We start from the raw sequence: 22403 nt of genomic DNA on the forward strand, positions 1-22403 counted from the left end.
CTGGTCTAAAACCAGACTGGTACAGTGCTATGTCCTGGTCTAAAACCAGACTGGTACAGTGCTATGTCCTGGTCTAAAACCAGACTGGTACAGTGCTATGTCCTGGTCTAAAACCAGACTGGTACAGTGCTATGTCCTGCTCTAAAACCAGACTGGTACAGAGCTATGTCCTGGTCTAAAACCAGACTGGTACAGTGCTATGTCCTGGTCTAAAACCAGACTGGTACAGTGCTATGTCCTGGTCTAAAACCAGACTGGTACAGAGCTATGTCCTGGTCTAAAACCAGACTGGTACAGTGCTATGTCCTGGTCTAAAACCAGACTGGTACAGTGCTATGTCCTGGTCTAAAACCAGACTGGTACAGTGCTATGTCCTGGTCTAAAACCAGACTGGTACAGTGCTATGTCCTGCTCTAAAACCAGACTGGTACAGAGCTATGTCCTGGTCTAAAACCAGACTGGTACAGTGCTATGTCCTGGTCTAAAACCAGACTGGTACAGTGCTATGTCCTGGTCTAAAACCAGACTGGTACAGAGCTATGTCCTGGTCTAAAACCAGACTGGTACAGTGCAGTATTCCAGATCTTAAGGGATAACCCCAAAAACAAGTGTCAAGTAAAAAAATATAGGTGAATGATTCTGCCATGTGCAGAAAGCTGCAGCAAAAAGGGATCAAGTGGATCTGTTTACATGATAAATGTGCAGTATTAGTAATAGCAAGTAAGATTCTGGTGGCAAATTGTATCCTAAATATATATTTTAAATTAAAATATATTTTTGTACCCCTTTTTTGTGGTGTCCAATTGTTTAGTAGCTACTATCTTGTCTCATCCTACAACTCCCGTACGAGGAAACACAGTGCACCTGACAACCTTGGTTAACGCGCACTGCGTCCGGCCCGCCATTGAAGTCGCGCGATGAGACAAGGACATCCCTACCGACCAAGCCCTCCCTAACCCGGACGACGCTAGGCCAATTGTGCGTCGCCCCATGGACCTCCCGGTCGCGACCGGTGGACCTCTGGGTTCGCGGTGCAGTACAGTGCCCTTAACCACTGCGCCACCCGGGAGGCCCTAAATTAAATTCTTATATCAATGGGCAAGACGCTGTCACATTGTGTGCCCCTATGGACTTGAGATCTGACAGGATATGACAGGCGTAAGCATTTTGGTAATAGCTCCAACTCGCCCTCTGATAGGCTGAGTGGAAGTTTCACCATATTGCGTATACCAATCAAATCCTCTTAGATCTCCACAAGTGCATAGGAGTCGATTTGGCAATGGGACAGCGAGGTTCTCTCGTTTTGGCCTCTCTCCTCTGTGACCAGGAAACCGATAAGTGGTTGAGTGAATCAGCATTTGAATCAGAACAAGCAAGTTTAAAAACAATATGCTACTTACTCTATAAATGTCCTGCACAACTAACTTTATTTGTTTTGAGCACTTCAGTTATTTTGTGATCCATTGTGTGGGTGTGTCAGGTATCTCAATAGGGGTGTCAGGATGCTGTTCTGCTCTCCATGTTAGGATTCATATCTACACTATATGTACAAAAGAATGTTCGACGCCCATTCAAATTAGTGGATTCGGCCATCTTAGCCACCCCCGTTGCTGACAGGTGTATAAGTCCTAGCACACAGCCATGCAATCTCCATACACAAACAATGTCAGTAGAATGGCCTTACTGAAGAGCTCAGTTACTTTCAACACGGCACTGTCATAGGATGCCACCTTTCCTACAAGTCAGTTCGTCAAATATCAAATGTAAGTGTGGTTATGGGTGAAGTGGAAACATCTTGGAGCAACAACGGCTCAGCCGCGAACCGGTAGAACGGGCCGCAGTGCTGAAGAGCGTAAAAGTCGGTCTTCGGTTGCAACACTCACCACGGAGTTCCAAACTGCCTCTGGAAGCAACATCAGCACAATAACTGTTCATCAGGAGCTTCATGAAACGGGTTTCATGGCCGAGCAGCAGCACACAAGCCTAAGATCACCATGCGCAATGCCAAGCATCGGCTGGAGTGGCGTAAAGATGGCCGCCATTGGACTCTGGAGCAGTGGAAAAGCCTTCTCTGAAGTGATGAATCACACTTCACCATCTGGCAGTCTGACAGACGACTCTGGGTTTGGGGGATGACAGGAGCACACTATCTGTCCCAATGCATAGTGACAACTGTAAAGTTTGGAGGAAGAGGACCTTTCCTGTTTCAGCATGACAATGCCCCCGTGCACAAAGAGAGGACCATAAAGAAATCGTTTGACGAGATCGGTGTAAGAATTTGACTGGCCTGCATAGAGCCCTGACCTCAACCCCATCGAACACCTTGGGGATGAATTGGAACGCAGACTGAGCCAGGCCTAATCGCCTAACATCTGTGCCCGACCTCACTAATGCTCTTATGGTTGAATGGAAGCAAGTACCCGCAGTAAAGTTCCAACATCTAGTGGAAAGCCTCCCCAGAAGAGTGGAGGATGTTACAGCATCAAAGGGGGACCAACTCCATATTAATGCCCATGATTTTGGAATGAGATGTTCGACGAGGCCGACATGACTTTTGGTCATGTAGTGCATTTGTCCCTTGAGCACCACCTCAATAATTCGGTAAACTGCCTGATGAATAAGAATGGCCAAGGAAAAGGAGTAAAGGCAATTAAGGTATAAGTTTAATATTTGTTTCAAAGAATGCATATACAAAGAACAGAGACGTAAGACAAAGCATTTGGTTTCGCACCAAAACAACAACAATAATGTTAACTTGGTCTGGACGTCAACCCAACCTCGGAGCCACCAGTGTCTACCAACCAATCACAATCCAGGGTTGACAGACATTCCCTGTCATTGGAGGTCATTGGTGTTTGTAGCTGGTGTGTCAGAGTTCAGCTGAGTTCCGGACCCTAAGTGTAAAAGGACAGGAAGTAACCTTTTTAAAATTAAAATAAAAAAATAAAACAGATTATGGTAAAACATCTGGAGCCTACATTGACGCATGTGCCAGCTTACATTATTATTCAATCTGTTTACCTTTGACCGCAGAGGAGACCAGGGGCTCACCTACAGGCATTACCACAACGTTACCACCACAGAATTACAAGTAATAGAACCGACACAGTCCCTCATACCACAGATTTATTAGGAGGTACACCTAGCATGGCGGCACAATAGCATTGCCATCGCAGCATGACAATATAGAACACTGAGAAAGGCACAGAATTATGATGCTATAAGCATCAATTCATTCATCCAAATGGGACAAAATATGGCCACCGGTCTACACACAACAGAACGTTGCTTAGAACAAGTCAGCTTCACTAATAGTTCTATGGTTACCATAACGTTGAGACAGAGTTCAGCTAACTCTCCCGTGGTCCCTGGCAACCACTTCTTCTGCTAACACTGTTTAAGTTCCCTGCTTCAAAAGGCCAATTCCTGCATCAAGATCCATCGCGACAGGATGCCTTTAGTTCTTCAGTAATGCCAGTCTAGTCTACTCTAACCTCTTCCCCTACAGTACAGTTCTGAAAGGATTTGGATCGGTATAAGCAGTATGGTCATAAAATATTTCCCCATCTACTTGATTTGGATTTACTAAAGAGCCCAGATGGTGGGGGATCATTTGGGATTGATCATTAAAATGGCAGACTGTTCTGTCACTAGGAAGGGAGGGGAGACTTTGGCAAAGAAAACAAATAAAAAATGGCTACTTTGCTTTATCAGGTGGTGTTGGAGGTGGAGCAGCGGGATTGGGTGCTTGATGTACTCGTCATGAGGGGTGGAGCTTAATAATACAGCAGCGTGTCAAGCTGTCACTCTGAGCCATTTCATTTGAAGGCGGAGTATAGGTCTATCAGAAGTGCACAGGAGCTAAGTGGCTCAGAGCCAAATCAACACCACTGACAGAGAAAGCTGTCAAAGACAGTAAAATGTCATACTTTAAATCAGCCTGCTGTCCTATCACCAATGAGCGGTTATGACAGCTTACGTCAACCCTACAACAGCTTATGTCACCTGTATGACAGCCTGTGTTATCTAACCACCTGGAAGGTTCAAACCCTTTGGAGAGTAAAAGGGGGCATGTTTTGGCCTTCTCCTTGAGTACAGGGCTGAATCTCAATAGACTATAGTTACTGCCTCTCCTTGTCTCCTTCCCTTTCATCTTCACTGATGTTTAAAGACAATGCCCAGTAGGCATCCATCATATTCCTTTTGCTAACAATTTACTTGGAGACTAGTGTAGAGAAAGGGAAACCAATGAGAGAAATCAACTTGAGCCTAGTGAGATGCACCCGTCTCGCTCTGTCCATCTGAAAGCTCTGACTGTTGTAACTGGAACGGGAGTGTGGCCACGGTAGTCATGGTTACAAGCTGGGTTAGGTTCTCTTCTGTGCCTCTCTTCCCGTTGGTCCGCTGGTTGAACACAGGGATGGAGCAACTCATCGCTCCTTATTGCAGAGTCTAATCTGAAACTTTTGTTTGTTCCTATACTTCGCTTCAGAGTGCACGGCTGTCAATCAGCCTTAGCAGAGCAAGGGAGGAGGGGATGGGGGGGGTGAAGGGGGAGGGTGTACATGTGTGTGAGAGTTGGGGTCATTCATAACAGCACACATTTGCGTTTCTTCTTGGGCTCGGGAGGCTCCAGCGCAGCCAGTATCGCCTCATCAAACACATTCTTTAGGCCTTTCTGTGGATAAAAACAAAACACACAGGCTCAATGAAGGGGCAACACACACACACACACACACACACACAGGCTCAATGAAAGGGCAACACACACAGGCTCAATGAAAGGGCAACACACACACACACACACACACACACACACACACACACACACACACATTTACATTTACATTTAAGTCATTTACAGACGCTCTTATCCAGAGCGACTTAACACAGGCTCAATTAAAGGGCAACACACACACAGGCTCAATGAAAGGGCAACACACACACACACACACACACACACACACACAGGCTCAATGAAGGGAAACACACACACACACACACAGGCTCAATGAGGGGGCAACACACAGACACAGGCTCAATGAAGGGGCAACACACACACAGGCTCAATGAAGGGGCAACACACACAGGCTCAATGAAGGGGCACACACACACACACACACACACACACAGGCTCAATGAAAGGGCAACACACACACAGGCTCAATTAAAGGGCAAGATACACACACACACACAGGCTCAATGAAAGGGCAACACACACACACAGGCTCAATGAAAGGGCAACACACACACACACAGGCTCAATGAAAGGGCAACACACACACACAGGCTCAATGAAAGGGCAACACACACACACACACAGGCTCAATGAAGGGCAACACACACACACAGGCTCAATGAAAGGGCAACACACACACACACACAGGCTCAATGAAAGGGCAACACACACACACACACACACAGGCTCAATGAAAGGGCAACACACACACACACAGGCTCAATGAAAGGGCAACACACACACACACAGGCTCAATGAAAGGGCAACACACACACACAGGCTCAATGAAAGGGCAACACACACACACACACACACAGGCTCAATGAAAGGGCAACACACACACACACACACACACAGGCTCAATGAAAGGGCAACACACACACACAGGCTCAATGAAAGGGCAACACACACACACAGGCTCAATGAAAGGGCAACACACACACACACAGGCTCAATGAAAGGGCAACACACACACACAGGCTCAATGAAAGGGCAACACACACACACACACAGGCTCAATGAAAGGGCAACACACACACACACACACACACACACACACACACACACACACACACACACACACGCTCAATGAAGGGGAAACACACACACACACACAGGCTCAATGAGGGGGCAACACACAGACACAGGCTCAATGAAGGGGCAACACACACACAGGCTCAATGAAGGGGCAACACACACAGGCTCAATGAAGGGGCCACACACACACACACACACACAGGCTCAATGAAAGGGCAACACACACACAGGCTCAATTAAAGGGCAAGATACACACACACACACAGGCTCAATGAAAGGGCAACACACACACACACACACACAGGCTCAATGAAAGGGCAACACACACACACACAGGCTCAATGAAAGGGCAACACACACACACAGGCTCAATGAAAGGGCAACACACACACACACACACAGGCTCAATGAAGGGCAACACACACACACAGGCTCAATGAAAGGGCAACACACACACACACACAGGCTCAATGAAAGGGCAACACACACACACACAGGCTCAATGAAAGGGCAACACACACACACACACACAGGCTCAATGAAGGGCAACACACACACACACACAGGCTCAATGAAAGGGCAACACACACACACACACACACAGGCTCAATGAAAGGGCAACACACACACACACACACAGGCTCAATGAAGGGCAACACACACACACAGGCTCAATGAAGGGCAACACACACACACAGGCTCAATGAATGGGCAACACACACACACACACACACATACACAGGCTCAATAAAAGGGCATTCAACTTAATAGAACACAAAGGGGTTAAAAGATCAAGTGCAAACTAAACCATAGCATTAGACATAAAAGGAAATAATACTTCATTCTCATAGAGGGCTGGAAATGAACAAAGACAACTGGGGATATTATCAACAAAGGAAAATAGTAATACTACCTGCATTGATTCATGTCAAAGTGAAGTTGGATCGGGCAGTGAGCGTTCAAAACAAAGGCCGGGCAAACAAGAAAGTGGAGGTAGGAGAGGACATGGGCTCAGAGACACACACACAGGGCCCAAGGGGATTCAAGTATAAACAACCAAAGTCAGACCACTAAAGTCAAAAAGGTGTTGAGAAAGACACACAGGTTTACCCTGATCACTAAAGACCCTACTGTTAGAGCCTCCCATGGCGTCTGCAGATCAACATGTAATTAGTCAGAGCAGCACACACACAGTTAGAGCAGCTGAGGATTGGAAGGAATGCCTTGGGCCATGTCATGTGAGAGTCGTACAATACAGATGAGCAGAGCAGGAAACCCATGTATCCCTCTGTTCGGGGAAACTCTAGAAACCCCACAGAAAACTAATGGCAAGACTTATATTTGAAGACCAGAGTTTAGGCTCTATATCATACTGGTCTTGGAGGCTGTGCGGCCAGAGGACCGAGCACTACTGAGCTGCTATCCAGCTGTCCCCATAGATAGAGGAAGGAAAGGAGAGGCAGAGGAAAAGGATAGCAATTTTAGTAGTCCTTTATTCATTCATTTCACAAATAATTCCACACAATTATATTAGCTTTTTAAACTCCCAAGATGGCTAGATATGAACTGCAGCAATGGAACATAACAGAGTGGAACAGAGAGAGAGTTTGGGCCCCGTGATGCTGCTACTGGGTTCTGGCTCTAATTCCATTGCTTCCCTTTGCAAGTTTGGCTTTAAAGTTCAACGGTCGGTTATCAGTCCACGCTGCCCAAAAGGTGCCAACATGGCTTCCGCGACATTATCTAATAGCACTGGTGTGCTTTTCAGTTGAAACCAGGATGGCCAAACTCTCTATCTGTGGCTCTGGCACTTGACAGCCCTAAATGTCACCACGGTCACACCGCAGTCTCGTCATACACCAGCAGTAGTACAAAAAACACAACATTAGAAATCATGGAGGCTCCTAGAATTGGTGCTTAAATCACAATGCTGTGGAGTCAAGTAAATCAGACACTCCCTTAACTCTGGACTCTCCAAACACCATAACAGAAGGAGAAACACTAACCAAAGAAGAAGACACATAGGCCGTGTCTCAAATCACATCCTAATTCCCACAAAGTACACTACTTGGTCCACTATGGGCAATAGGGTGTCATTTGAGATTTGCCCTGAGAGGATAAGTGATGTGATTAACCAAATCCAAAGTCAGCACTGATAGATCTGAGAAAACCCAAGAGCAACGGACACAGTCCTTCAGGCACAGTAAGGCCATGAGGACAAGTAAACAAAAGGGGAGGGAAGGAAGAGTCAGTAACACTCAATATTAAGTAACACTGTCATAAAGGGGAAGTGGATACAGGGGATAGCTTGAAGAGGTGGTTGGTTGGGTTTAAACTAAAAGTAAGCAGCAGACAAGGAGAGAAAGACATTAGAATATACAGCACTTCCTCTTTCTTTGAGTCTCTGGTGGCTCTAGGGCGGCTAGGATAGCTTCATCAAATACATTCTTCAGCCCTCGCTATAACGACAAAGGGGAGGGGAGAAAACGACAACAGTTAGCACAGCAAACATAGAAAAAGGGTTGAGATGAGCAGAGAAGAAAATAGGATAGGGAAACAGAGTGGAAAAGAGAAAGGAGGGGAAGTAGAGAGGGAGAGGGTAGAGAGGGAAGTGAGAAAGAGTAAGTGCAACATTGTGTAGAAAATCTAACAGAGCACAAGGAGACTAAAGAGGACTGGAAGATAGCTAAAGTTGGTAGAGGAGATGAGGAAGCCTCCAGACTATGGAGATACTGCCCTGCGAGATCGGAGCTGAAGCGTTTGAGATAGAAGTTTCCCTGACCCACAGATCTAGAATCAAATGACCCTACCCCCCTGTCCCAACCTTCATTATCAGGTGCAAATAACATCTGACCCAGGACGGGTGGTTAGGGCAACATCTGACTGGCAGGCAGAACAGTCACACAGGAAACAGGATATTGCATCAGCAGTTCTTACAGCAGAGGAAGCTGGTCTAGAGAGAGGAAGGACGGGGGCAGGATGCCAGGGCAGCGCAGGAGAGGAAGAGACACAAGATGGGGTTGGGGAGGGAGACCTAAACTTGGCCACAGTTATGATCCACTATGGCCCATGGTTTCCGTTACAGTAAAGCCCTCGACTCCCACCGAGTAACACCATAGGGCACAAGATGGCCGTATGAGAGGGAGGTGATCGCTGTACTCCTTCAGTTTTCCCATTTCTTATGACTGTGGTCGGCAACAGGCCATATTTTTGTTTTTGGTCAAAATAGACCGTAAAATCACCAGGAATTCAGCTAAAAATTTGTTGAAATAATTCTGCTCCCATTTGTCCACCACTTGGAGGTATTCTAGCCCTGATATCACACAAAAGTCTTGGACTACAGAGGTTTCTAAATCTGAACAAAAATAACATTTACGCTCATTGAATATTAGAGAAGCACACTACCCCATGTTTCAATGCAAACTGGGCTTAATTGGCACACACCGGGCTTAATTGGCACACACCGGGCTTAATTGGCACACACCGGGCTTAATTGGCACACACCGGGCTTAATTGGCACACACCGGGCTTAATTGGCACACACCGGGCTTAATTGGCACACACCGGGCTTAATTGGCACACACCGGGCTTAATTGGCACACACCGGGCTTAATTGGCACACACCGGGCTTAATTGGCACACACCGGGCTTAATTGGCACACACCGGGCTTAATTGGCACACACCGGGCTTAATTGGCACATTTTCACATTTTAAGAAATAGTAACGACATATACTATCATATCAATACATAAGCACATTCATCTCCTCATTTTATATATGAAGTACAGTCACTTATTGGAGAAGCTATTAACAATTTCTGAAAAAGAATGTGCTTATCTGACAGTAGCCTCAAAAACACCTTTTTGCAGCTCTGAAACTGGCCACTAGTGGGAACTCAGTCAATAATGTATAATAAAACATAAGACTGGCTAAGAATAAAACACTCATCGATATAACCAAATGAATTAGTTGAAACATTCAACTTTTTATTTCAACCCACAGATGGAGGTGGGTTTAGTAGGTTCCTCTACTGATTCACAGGGAACAGCCAGAGTGGGACTTGAACCAGACACGTTGAGGTTTCAGGGCACTAGTACCTCCTGCCATAAAGGTACAACACAGATCAGAACACGCTGCCAGTCCGTGGACCAACACTCTGTACCGTTCTCCATCCACTTTCTTGTTTCTTTGAGCCGTGACAGATGATATGTAGCATTGAAACAAAATGGTGCATTTCTTAATGTCCGCTCACTTCAGCTGATCAGAGACGAAAGAGAAAACTTAGCTGCAAGTGTCCTGTGTGATTTCAGGATTGTGAAGATGTGTGGGAGTGACTCTGATGATGTTCTAACGTGTTTGTGGAAGGGACTTGCATGTGCTAGGCTGGGGGCGTGTAGCATGTGTCTCTCTTCGCTCATACATACGCGGGGACTGTGTGTGTGTGTGTGAGGTTGCACGACAGTGTGTGTGGTCTTACCTGCGTGAGGGCTGAGCACTCCACATATTTGACAGCCTTGAGGTCTTTGGCCAGTTTCTCTGCCATCTCAAGAGTGATGGGCTTCTGTTTGTTCTTGGCCAGCTTCTCTATGGTGGACGGGTCGTCTCGCAGATCTATCTGAGTCCCCACCAACAGGAACGGGGTCTTTGGACAGTGGTGGGTGATCTCTGGAACCCACTGGAACACACAGGTTAGAGAGTGTGTGAGTGACACAGGGAGGAGACTGGAAGAGAGGCAACAGCAGAAGATGGGAGGAAGAGAAGGCCAACCTTTTCTTTGACATTTTCGAAGGAGGAGGGGGAAACGACGGAGAAACAGACGAGGAAGACATCTGTCTGGGGATAACTCAGAGGTCGTAACCTGTCGTAGTCCTCCTGACCTGGGGGGAGAAAGAGAGAACACTCGTTAGCCTACACACACACACGGAACATGCAATTCCATGTGTACACCGACACACTAGGGGACATTGGCAGGCCATCCAGAGAAGGTAGGGTGTCTTTGATCAGACTGAGGCAGAGCCAAAACTCTCCACTTTATAGAGACCAGGACACACCCTAATCTAAAATAGCAGAGACATACATTTTAAATATTTGATTTGAATCCAGTGTAGACTGTACCTGCAGTATCAAACAAGCCCAGGGTGTAGGGCTCCCCTCCTATCATTACAGTTACAGCATAGTTGTCAAACACCTGCAACACATAGACACACACATGAGAGAGAGAGGGGGCGGGAGCCCCCGCGAGAGAGAGGGGGGAGCCCCGAGAGAGAGAGAGGGGAGGAGAGAGGGGGGGGGAGCCCCAGAGAGAGAGAGAGAGAGAGGGGCGGGAGCCCCGCGAGAGAGAGAGGGGGGGCGGGAGCCCCGCGCGAGAGAGAGATGGGGGGCGGGAGCCCCGCGCGAGAGAGAGGGGGGCGGGAGCCCCGCGCGAGAGAGAGGGGGGCGGGAGCCCCGCGCGAGAGAGAGGGGGGCGGGAGCCCCGCGCGAGAGAGAGGGGGGCGGGAGCCCCGCGCGAGAGAGAGGGGGGCGGGAGCCCCGCGCGAGAGAGAGGGGGGCGGGAGCCCCGCGCGAGAGAGGGAGGGGGGCGGGAGCCCGCGAGAGAGAGAGAGAGGGGGCGGGAGCCCCCGAGAAGGGGCGGGAGAGGGGGGGCGGGAGCCCCGCGAGAGAGAGAGGGGGGGGCGAGAGAGGGGGGGAGCCCCGCGAGAGAGAGGGGGGCGGGAGAAGGGGCGGGAGCGCGAGAGAGAGAGGGGGCGGGAGCCCCGCGCGAGAGAGAGGGGGGCGGGAGCCCCGCGCGAGAGAGAAGGGGGGCGGGAGCCCGCGAGAGAGAAGGGGCGGGAGAGAGAGGGGGGCGGAGCCCGCGAGAGAGAGAGGGGGGCGGGAGCCCCCGCGAGAGAGGGGGGCGGGAGCCCGCGCGAGAGAGAGGGGGGGCGGGAGCCGAGAGAGGGGGGGCGGGAGAGAGAGAGAGGGGGCGGGAGCGAGAGAGAGAGGGGGCGGGAGCCCGCGCGAGAGAGAGGGGGGCGGAGGGCGAGGAGCCCCGCGAGAGAGAGGTGGGGGCGGGAGCCCCGCGCGAGAGAGAGGGGGGCGGGAGCCCCGCGCGAGAGAGAGGGGGGCGGGAGCCCCGCGCGAGAGAGAGGGGGGCGGGAGCCCCGCGCGAGAGAGAGGGGGGCGGGAGCCCCGCGCGAGAGAGAGGGGGGCGGGAGCCCCGCGCGAGAGAGAGGGGGGCGGGAGCCCCGCGCGAGAGAGAGGGGGGCGGGAGCCCCGCGCGAGAGAGAGGGGGGCGGGAGCCCCGCGCGAGAGAGAGGGGGGCGGGAGCCCCGCGCGAGAGAGAGGGGGGCGGGAGCCCCGCGCGAGAGAGAGGGGGGCGGGAGCCCCGCGAGAGAGAGGGGCGGGAGCGAGAGAGAGGGGGGCGGGAGCCCCGCGCGAGAGAGAGGGGGGCGGGAGCCCCGCGCGAGAGAGAGCCGAGAGGTTAGAGGTGTGTGTTTGAGGTACTTACCGTGGGTACATATTCAGAGGGGAACTTGTTTGTGGTGTAGGAGATGAGCAGACAGGTTTTACCCACAGCTCCGTCACCCACCACAACACACTTGATCGTTTGCATAGCTGTGCTTTAGAAACCTCTCTACTCATTCAAGATCTAGAGTGTAAAAGAGAAGAGAGATTAGTGGGTACAACGGCAGAACGACAGCCTCGGAGACAGCTACAGGCTCATGAGCACCCTGTTCAAGGCCTACGCTTTTTTGTTTCTAAAATAAAATGAAAATGTTGTCTTCATACATCTCCATTGCAAGCAACAAGGTTGGACTGCGGACTGAGGTAGTGACAGCATACTGCCCCTGAGTGAATGTGAGAATCAGAGATGAGGAAGAAGACCGGTTGGAATAATCATGAGCTGAAGTTCACCCAGTGAGACAGACCGAGCTCTGACAGTCACTATTACACATCTCTTCCATGGGGTCTTCTGACCATCTCCCTCCATTTCTCTACCCACACACAACCGCTCTCAATACACATGCAGGTGTGTCATGTACACACACTACCCTCTTCTCTCCCTGTCATTATACACTTGCTCATTACATAAACCATGCTTTCATTACACACGCCATCCAGCCAGAGAGACCACATCACAGTTCAATGAAAGAGAAGTGTTGGTTAAGAGGTGCTGGTTAAGAGGTGCAACAGTGACTACAGTCAACACCCAGACACATCTCCTGTTCCATAGCTGATTGATGCAGGCCAGGTCTGTAAAACAACCTCTTGCCTGGCCCAAACCCTTCCGCATTATGGGGATTTCTTCTATAGATGACAGATGGGTTGAATAGAGATTCAGGAATATTTCTAATCCACTCAACCCATTCTTTTAGATCTGAGGCGATAGGAGGAGACAGGGGCCTGTTCTGTACCTACACCTCCAGAAACTACCCTAATGGAGAAAACTATAGACAGAGGGAAGGACATTTGGGTCATTTAAATAGTAGTGTCATTCACACAAACAAGGCATGGCTGTGCAGGGTCACACATACAGCAGAGCTGGGCTGCTGGCATGAAGAAATGGGCTCCATCAGTGAGAGGAGAACACTGGGTTTTGTGATGCTACGGAATACAGACCTCACACTGATCTTCACTTTACCCATCTACTACCCGTAGAACAAGCAAGACCACGGTCGCAATAACGCAGAAATGGTCCGTTTTACTGGGGGGAAATCAGTAACCACAGAGAGGAAGTGGGAAGAAACCAGCAAGCAGACAGGCAGACAAAGATCTGATTGGCTGACCTGGAAGAAGAGGGTGGCATACTTTCAATTGCAGCTATACATGTTTTGGGATAGATAAATATAAACAGATCAAACTGACCTAAGACACTGATTTGACAGCGAGGCCTAAATGCTTTATCATTAGCACAGCAACATCTAGTAGCAAATCAATAACCCATATCCACGCACAGTACTAGACAATGGCAGATGTTATTGGCACAACACATTTGAAATCAGCCTAAATAAAATAAAACATTGTCTGTATACACACATCATTTACCATATTATTTCATGATAATATAGTGACATTTGTCATTTGTTTTTCAACAGGACAATGACCCAATACACCTCCAGATTGTGTAAGGGCTATTTGACCAAGGAGAGTGATGGAGTGCTGCATCAGATGACCTGGCCTCCACAATCACCTGACCTCAACCCAATTGAGATGGTTTGGGATGGTTGGACCACATAGTGATGGAAAAGCAGCCAACAAGGGCTCAGCATGTGTGGGAACTCCTTCAAGATTGTTGGGAAAGCATTCCAGGTGAAGCTGGTTGAGAGAATGCCAAGAGTGTGCAAAGTTGTCAAGGCAAACGGTGGCTACTTTGAAGAATCCCAAATATATTTTGATTCTTTAACACTCTGGGTTACTACATGATTCCATATGTGCTCTTTCATCGTTTTGACGTCCTCACTATTATTCTACAACATAGAAAAGAGTGAAAATAAAAACCCTTGAATGAAATGGCTACCCATACTATTTGCATCGTGTGATTTTTTTTGCTTTTGATTCTTAGTGTATATCAATTCCAATAACATATACCCCCAGTTGTACATTTTCCGTTAATTCCTAATCTACAATGTTTGTTACTTTTGTAATGCATTTCAATGCATTCAATATTATTATTCCAGTCCTCCCATTTTCATTGTCTGAGAGGACACATTGTTTGCAGAGTTCACAACCTATGCTACAGTTGTGAGAAACAAGTTTGTTTATTTCATTCCATTTACGAGTTTCAACAATTTAGTCACCGTCTTTGGTTTGGAGTTCTCCTGTCAATGTTGAGTAAGGACGCGCACACATAGAAGTAAGCCTACAACTAAACATATAAATGTTCCCATATGGGGATCTGATACTATTTCTGATTGGCTTAACGCACCACCACTAATGACATTTGGAGCTTCTCAAGGTAACGTTTTCTTCACCCCAAACAGCAAGTAAATTAAGTATTTTTTACATCCATTGAGAATTACAATAGTTCCACAATGTATTTCTTAAATCTTTCCAGCCCTCTCCCTTTTGATAACCACTCTGCGAAAAATCTCATGCTCTGACCCAGTGGAAACGTCATAAAATAGGCATACCTGATTACTTATCAGTGCTCTACTTGGCCTGAAATAGGTTCCGATACTGTTTTTGGGTGCTGGTACCGTTTATATTTAGGTGCAGGAGCTCCACAATACTTTTGAGCTAATATTCTAAAAGAGGAACAGGAGCTCAAGCAGTAGAACGTTTGAGGTGCCAGTAGTCAGCTCTGGTGAGCTCCGGCCCAAGTCAAACACTGCTTCTTAAACCCTTGCGCAAATAGCCTACTGCTGCTTCTGTACGAAGCTCACTGGCGCTGGAAACTGAGAACCCAGAATATTTTATACAATGTTGCAAGTTTGCTAGCACAAGCTTCAGGCCAGACCCAAGTTAATAATTGATCATGTTCCAAGAAAAGTTCATCACAGAGTTCACAACAAGCCAGGCGGCCCAAACTGCTGCATATACAGACACTGCTTGCACTGAATGCAAGAGAAGTTACAATTTCCCTAGTTAATATTACCTGCTAACATTAATTTATTTTAACTAAATATGCAGTTTTCTTTATGTACTACTGTGCATTGATTTTAAGAAAGGCTTCGATGTTTATGATCAAATACATTTGCGCAACGATGGTGCTTTTTTCGCAAATGCACTTTTCTGAAATCCTCAACCATTTGCAGAGTTGAAGTAGGCTGTAATTTGATGATAATTGAACAGGCACCGCATTGATTATATGCAACGCAAGGCAAGCTAGTTAACCTAGTAATATCAACGATGTGTAGTTTAACTAGTGATTATGAAAATATCCATTGTTTTTTAATAAGAGAAGTTTAATGCAAGCTAGCAACCTACCGTTGCTCCTTGCACCCACATGTACCACTAAGTAACAAAATATGGAAAAAGTTAAGGGGTGTGAATACTTTGAAGGCCAAACACCAGTCATGTTTGACAAATAATGTAGGATAATTCATTTTGATGCTGCACTCGTGTAACAGGTGTTCAGTCTGCCACGCAGTCTCCTTGTGGATTGTAATGTAACCGGCCATAATTGGCGCCCAAAAAGGCAGATTACAGATTGTTACGGGAAAAAATGTTTTATAAAAATCGGTCAACCTCTAATAGGAGGTTTTACTAAAAAACACATAGGGTGTGTCTATATATGGAAGAATATACGTTTAGAAATTGACCAATTGATTGGTCTAAAGAACAGACAACTTTCAGTCGACCAACATGTTGTTGTGGACAGCCCTAACAAATGTATATAAATAATTAGCCTACATGTCAAAGTGTAGGTGATAGACTAAATTAAATATGTATTGGCTACAGCTGACATGAGGGAGGCGCCAGAAACTGCAGCCAAACTTGAATGAGACTTTTAATTACATATACAGTACCTTCAGAAAGTACTCACACCCCTTGAATTTTTCCAATGTTGTTGTTACAGCCTGAATTTAAAATGTTTAAACACAATACCCCATAATGTCAAAGTGGAATTATTTTTTCAAAAATGATACTAGTTAATAATCTCAAATGTCTCAAGTCAATAAATATTTGACACCTTTGTTATGGCAAGCCTAAATATGTTCAGGAGTCAAAATTAGCTTAAGTCATATAATACACAACATGACCAATAGTACGTGGACATCTGCTTGAACATCTCATTCCAAAATCTTTGGCATTAATATGGAGTTGGTCCACCCTTTACTGCTATAACAGCCTCCACAATTATGGATATGATTTCCACTAGATGTTGGAACGGGGGAGTTGCTTCCATTCAGTCACAAGAACATTAGGGATGTCGAGCAGTAATATTGGGCGATTAGGCCTGGCTTGCAGTTCCAATTAATTCCAAAGGTGTTCAATGGGGTTGAGGTTAGGGCTAGTGCAAGCCAGTCAAGTTCTTCCACACCTATCGACAAAAACATTTCTGTATGGATCTTGCTTTGTGGGCATTGTCATGATGAAACAGGAAAGGGCCTTCCCCAAACTGTTACCACGAAGTTGAAAGCACAGAAACGTCTAGAATGTTTTTCTATGCTGTAGAGCTTGCAGAACTTAGAAAAGAATAAATGGGTGTCGAAAGCTCATAGACTTAAGGCATCAGCATGATTCAGTTTGGCTAGCACATAGCCGACCCCAACAAGTGTGCTCATACTCTTAAAAGACCTTTGCTTGATTTTAAAAAAATAAAAAGCGGTAATAGTACTGTTAGTCTGAATTAATCAAACATAAATCGGAAATGAATTACATTTCTTGAGATCTTAGTTGTGCAATTCTTTTTGTATTTCTCAATGAAAAAATGTGCAGGAAAACAAGTCATCCCTTGTTGAACGACAACATAATTTATTGAAGAATATCTACCGTTGGCCAATCACCGACGAAGGGACGTAGACTCCGCTACAGAATAATGTTCCCGGAAAGCCTTCAAAATCTGTACCTTAGTCCAAACCAAACATGAAACATCACAGAAAGGAGTCATAATATGCAAACTCTTCTGAACAGTTTTGGCTGGGGGCATGCCAAAAAGACTCACAGCTGTAATCGCTGTCCAAGGTCATTCTAACATACATTGACACAGGGGGTTGAATACTTATCTAAATCAAGATAAGTGTTTAATTTTCCTAAAATGTTAACATTTTTCTTCCACTTGGACAGAGTATCATGTAGATCGTTGACAGAAAATGACAATTAGATTTATTTTAATACCACTGCAAATGAGAGTGGTTTCACGGCAGAGACGGAAAGAGCTAAAGACATAAAACATGTTAAAGTGACCAGGATTGTGTCTTTGGCTGGTGGACAACAAAAGAAAATTGAAAACATGAGAAATACTGGTTTCAATGGCATATGTGGACAAGTTTATAAAACAATCCCCTTACTATTCCTATGGTCGGAACTAGTCTAGGGAGGTAAAATAAATAAAAACATGTATTTGGAAAAAGCCACTGGATGATTTTTCAACACAGCCAATACTGTTGAAACGAATTCTTAAGTGTTTTTTATTATAAATTTGAATACGTGTAGCTACTTTAAGTAAAATACCTGCAGTCAACTTGTGCAATGGTTCAGGAGATTTTAAAAAACATTGGGTTCTTCATGTCACCCGTTACATTATTATGGCGCTTACTGTAGTCCCCAGTCACGTGGTGTTTGATTACAAGCACACAAAGATGAGACCCGAGCCTTGTGAATCACTAACTGTAGTGCAGCATGCGCCAGGTGATCCAATTACAGTACGGAATTCACAGCTAAATATCTTCAAACTATTCAAAGTTAACTGTCTAAAAATGTGCTAAATGCTCTGCAGTTGTGCATTTAGTTTGCTAATTTAGTAGCTAGTTAGCCATCTAGCTAAGTGGTTAACTCTTCCACAATCAACCATTCACTTGATACCAGCAGAGAATCCCCTCCTGGATCAAGAGCCTTGCTGGCTAGTATTTGTTTTGTGCGTGCAGCAAACCGAGTTGCATTTGAGTTACTTGTACAGATTCTGACCAAAAATATACAAAAAGTTCGTAGTGCGTTCATTAGCATTAAGTTAGCATGCTCTATGAGATTGTACATGTACTTGTTGGCATTGCTAACCTTTGGATTACAGAGTATCATTGGGGTTTGAAAACAACGCCCCTTGTGTTCAATGCAGGTATTACATATTACCTTTAGCACTTACACTGAACAAAAAAATATATTAAATGCAACAAAGATTTTACTGAGGTACAGTTCATATAAGGAAATTAGTTCATTGAAATAAATTCATTAGGCCCTAATATATGGATTTCACATGACTGGGCAGGGGTGCAGCCATGGGTGGACATAGACCCAACCACTGGGGAGCCAGGCCAAGTCAATCAAAATGAGAACTCCTCAGATTCAGTCGGACAGCTGCAGTCAGCATACCAATTGCACACTCCCTCAAAACTTGAGACATTTGTGGCATTGACTGAACTACACATTTTTAAAGTGGCCTTTTTACTGTCCCCAGCACAAGGTGCACCGGTGTAATGATCGTGCAGTTTAATCAGCTTCTTGATATGCCACACCTGTTTATTTCAGCTCATATATATAAGAGCGAGAGCGAGAAATGTGAGTACACAAACAGTCAAAAGAGGTCAAATGCCAATCCCCAGTACAGATAACTCATCCAGAGCTCTTTGACTTCTGGCAGAAAGCTATTCAAAGATATGATGGCAAACATTTAGTTGTGAATTGCATACAAATGTAGCGAGGAAGAGAGAGAAAGCAAGATTGCAAGTCATATTTCAAGTGAGCAAGAGAGCGTAAGAGTGAAAGAAACAGCGTGTGCAAACAAACTGGTCATGCACAGATGGACCCCATCCTTCCATACCACAACACCCTAAGGATGTGGTGCTGACCATCGTTCTGGTCCAGTAGGACACACAGCAGATTGATCAGGGTGTTCTCTTTCTACAGTGACTCCAGGCAGCTGGACACTGGCTGGGGTGAGTTGATGCAGATGCCAAGTTATGAGTGATAGCACTGTTTAGGTGGTCTGCACGAGAAGAACCCACAGAGGTCCAAACTAGAGGTCGGCCGATAAATCGGAATGGCTGATTAATTAGGGGCGATTTCAAGTTTTCATAACAATCGGAAATCAGTATTTTTGGGCGCCAATTTTTTTTTTTTTTAAATATGTTTTTTTTATGCCTTTATTGAACTAGGCAAGTCAGTTAAGAACACATTCTTATTTTCAATGACGGCCTAGGAAGGGTGGGTTAACTGCCTTGTTCAGGGGCAGAACGACAGATTTTCACCTTGTCAGCTCAGGGGATTCAATCTTGCAACCTTACAGATAACTAGTCCAACGCAATAACAACCTGCCTCTCTCGTTGCACTCCACAAGGAGACTGCCTGTTACGCGAATGCAGTTAGCCAAGGTAAGTTGCTAGCTAGCATTAAACTTGTCTTATAAAAAACAATTAATCATAATCAGTAGTTAACTACACATGGTTGATGATATTACTAGATATTATCTAACGTGTCCTGCTTTGCATATAATCTGACTGAGCACACAAGTATCTGACTGAGCGGTGGTAGGCAGAAGCAGGCGTGTAAACATTCATTCAAACAGCACTTTCATGCGTTTTGCCAGCAGCTCTTCGTTGTGCGTCAAGCATTGCGCTGTTTATGTCTTCAAGCCTATCAACTCCCGAGATGAGGCTGGTGTAACCGAAGTGAAATGGCTAACTAGGGGAACGGAAGCTATACTGTTACACTGGAAATACTAAAGTGCCTATAAGAACATCCAATAGTCTAAAGTTAATGAAATACAAATGGTATAGAGGGAAATAGTGCTATAATTCCTATAATAACTACAACCCTAAACGTAATACCTGGGAATATTGAAGACTCATGTTAAAAGGAACCACCAGCTTTCATATGTTCTCATGTTATTAGCAAGGAACTGAAACGTTAGCTTTCTTACATAGCACATACTGCACTTTTACATTCTTTTCCAACACTGTTTTTGCATTATTTAAACCAAATTGAACATGTTTCATGATTTACTTGAGGGTAAATTGATTTTATTGATGTATTATATTAAGTTCAAATAAGTGTGTTCATTCAGTGTTGTTGTAATTGTCATTATTACAAATAAATAGGCAGATTAATCGGTATCGGCTTCTTGGGTCCTCCAATAATCGGTATCTGCATTGAAAAATCATAATCGGTCTACCTCTAGTCCAAATGTTGCCACATCTAGCCCCTCCACCCTGAGCGGTTTACCAGACAAAACTGGGACCCATTAAAGCCTATTGTTGCCCGCTGCTAGATTAATGAGCATGTTCAACCCACAGCCTACAAAATGTTTTCTCACCTTGTCTGTCTAGTAGCACTGACAGTGTATCCGTCTACCCATATTTTACCCTGCACTGACACAGTCTATTTATAACTAATCAACACTGTTAATAGCTAATACAATCGTCATACTTCCAGAAGGGTGACCTGCATGACCAAAGCAGATGTCATGAGACGGCTACAGCTAATTCTGCCAAGGCCAAGTCAAAACGGATGGACTCAAAGTAGGCACAACAGCCTGGGGTTTGGGCCATCTAGTGGTTACAGACACCATCTTTGGTGCACGTAGACCCGTGAGAGCATAGGATCGTATCCTACGTGCTTCTACACCTGCATTGCTTGCTGTTTGGGGTTTTAGGCTGGGTTTCTGTACAGCACTTTGAGATATCAGCTGATGTACGAAGGGCTATATAAATAAATTTGATTTGATATCCCGATCCCGGCGTTCCACACACACACACACACTTCTGTTCATCATTTGATATAGGCCAATAAAATGTACTGTTAAAAGGAAACTCCAATAGTTGCCAACCAACACCAAGCAATGTGGACTTTTCACCTGTGGACTCAAGACTACACTGAATCTGTCTGACTGTCAATACTGATTCTGTGGGTTTATCTATAAGCTTATTTCACTGATCTGGCTGAACTTGCTTCCGAGTGCTGGCTGGCCTACAAATACAAATGAGTGGATAAAGACTGTTGCAGTCATTACAACAACTGTAAAGTGTCTCCATCGCCACACACACATCTAATGTTCAACTAATACTAGTGGGTGTTCGGCTATTCCAAGAATGTCTCCTTTGTATTTGCAAGGGTTCACTGTAATAAACAAATCTGCAAGAAACTCAGTAGAAATGTGAAATTAGGCTACCCTTCCTAGCAAACCAATATGTCTTCTCATATCTATGGCACTTCTACAGTACGAAAAAAGTATTCAAATGTATGCACTCATTACTGTAATTTGCTCTGTGTAAGAGTGTCTGCTAAATGACTCATATTTTAAAATGTAGAGAGCAGGGGACACAGAATGTAGTTGTACAATTGTTTTCAGGGACTTCCTCCTCTGGGCTTACAGTTAAATGCTGTGCAGTAATAGGCTACCAAAACCAGCTCTATCTGCAAGGCGGTGTCTGGTATTACGCCGTGTTTGCTCACCCTGAAAGGCTTTAGTGATCATTCACAGCCTCCCTGTTTCCTTCCTACTGGCTATGTAGAAAAACACAGACTCACATACTGCTAACCAGCCCTTCAATCAAAGGTCCATGTTAGTAAAGACAGCCAAATTACTATTACTGCACACCACTGTACTGTCTGGTACACCAAGCAAATTAAACCAACGTACTACAGAAAGTCAATAATGTTCAGTTGGATCCCGTTTCTATTAGCACTGACTATATAGGGCACTGTGTAATAGGGGAAATCAGCTTTACACAAGACAACTTACCACACACACTTTCCTATGGCATGGATCTCAAGTCCAACTACCTTGATTAGAATTGGTCTGGGTAATTAGCATGGAAGGTCAGTCGCCGTCTGTTTTATTGCAACATCCAACATTATTGGATTATTTAGCTATGCAATCAATTTTAGTGCGGATTCAACATCCGAACTTCACAGGAATGCAGCATCATCAAAACACTGGCCGAATGTCAACCGTAACTTCTTAGCTGGGTAAATGATGAATAATGTCCTGGTAGCTTGGTAATAACAACATACGAGCTAAATAACGTAACGGGTCGTACTAGTCGATGG

At 45.6% G+C, this 22403-nt stretch overlaps 1 protein-coding gene across 2 annotated transcripts in view; it reads right to left on the reverse strand.

Annotated features, from left to right (window-relative positions):
• Positions 1 to 2641: 2641 nt before the first annotated feature.
• LOC118388502 (cell division control protein 42 homolog) overlaps positions 2642 to 22403 on the reverse strand; it is a 20456-nt gene continuing 694 nt past the window's right edge. Inside the window, exons 2-6 of one of the 2 annotated variants that reach the window (XM_035777656.1) lie at positions 12265 to 12405; positions 10893 to 10965; positions 10545 to 10654; positions 10255 to 10452; positions 2642 to 4678 (exon numbers count right to left, since the gene is read on the reverse strand). In XM_035777656.1, coding sequence (XP_035633549.1) covers positions 4589 to 4678; positions 10255 to 10452; positions 10545 to 10654; positions 10893 to 10965; positions 12265 to 12369 — 576 coding nt within the window. In that variant the 5' untranslated portion in view covers positions 12370 to 12405 and the 3' untranslated portion in view covers positions 2642 to 4588. Of the gene's footprint in view, positions 4679 to 7251; positions 8236 to 10254; positions 10453 to 10544; positions 10655 to 10892; positions 10966 to 12264; positions 12406 to 22403 lie in introns of those variants that run through there. The other variant, XM_035777657.2, reaches the window with a different exon arrangement.

This window comes from Oncorhynchus keta, chromosome 10 (assembly GCF_023373465.1).
Source record: "Oncorhynchus keta strain PuntledgeMale-10-30-2019 chromosome 10, Oket_V2, whole genome shotgun sequence".
NCBI classification, from domain to species: domain Eukaryota; kingdom Metazoa; phylum Chordata; class Actinopteri; order Salmoniformes; family Salmonidae; genus Oncorhynchus; species Oncorhynchus keta.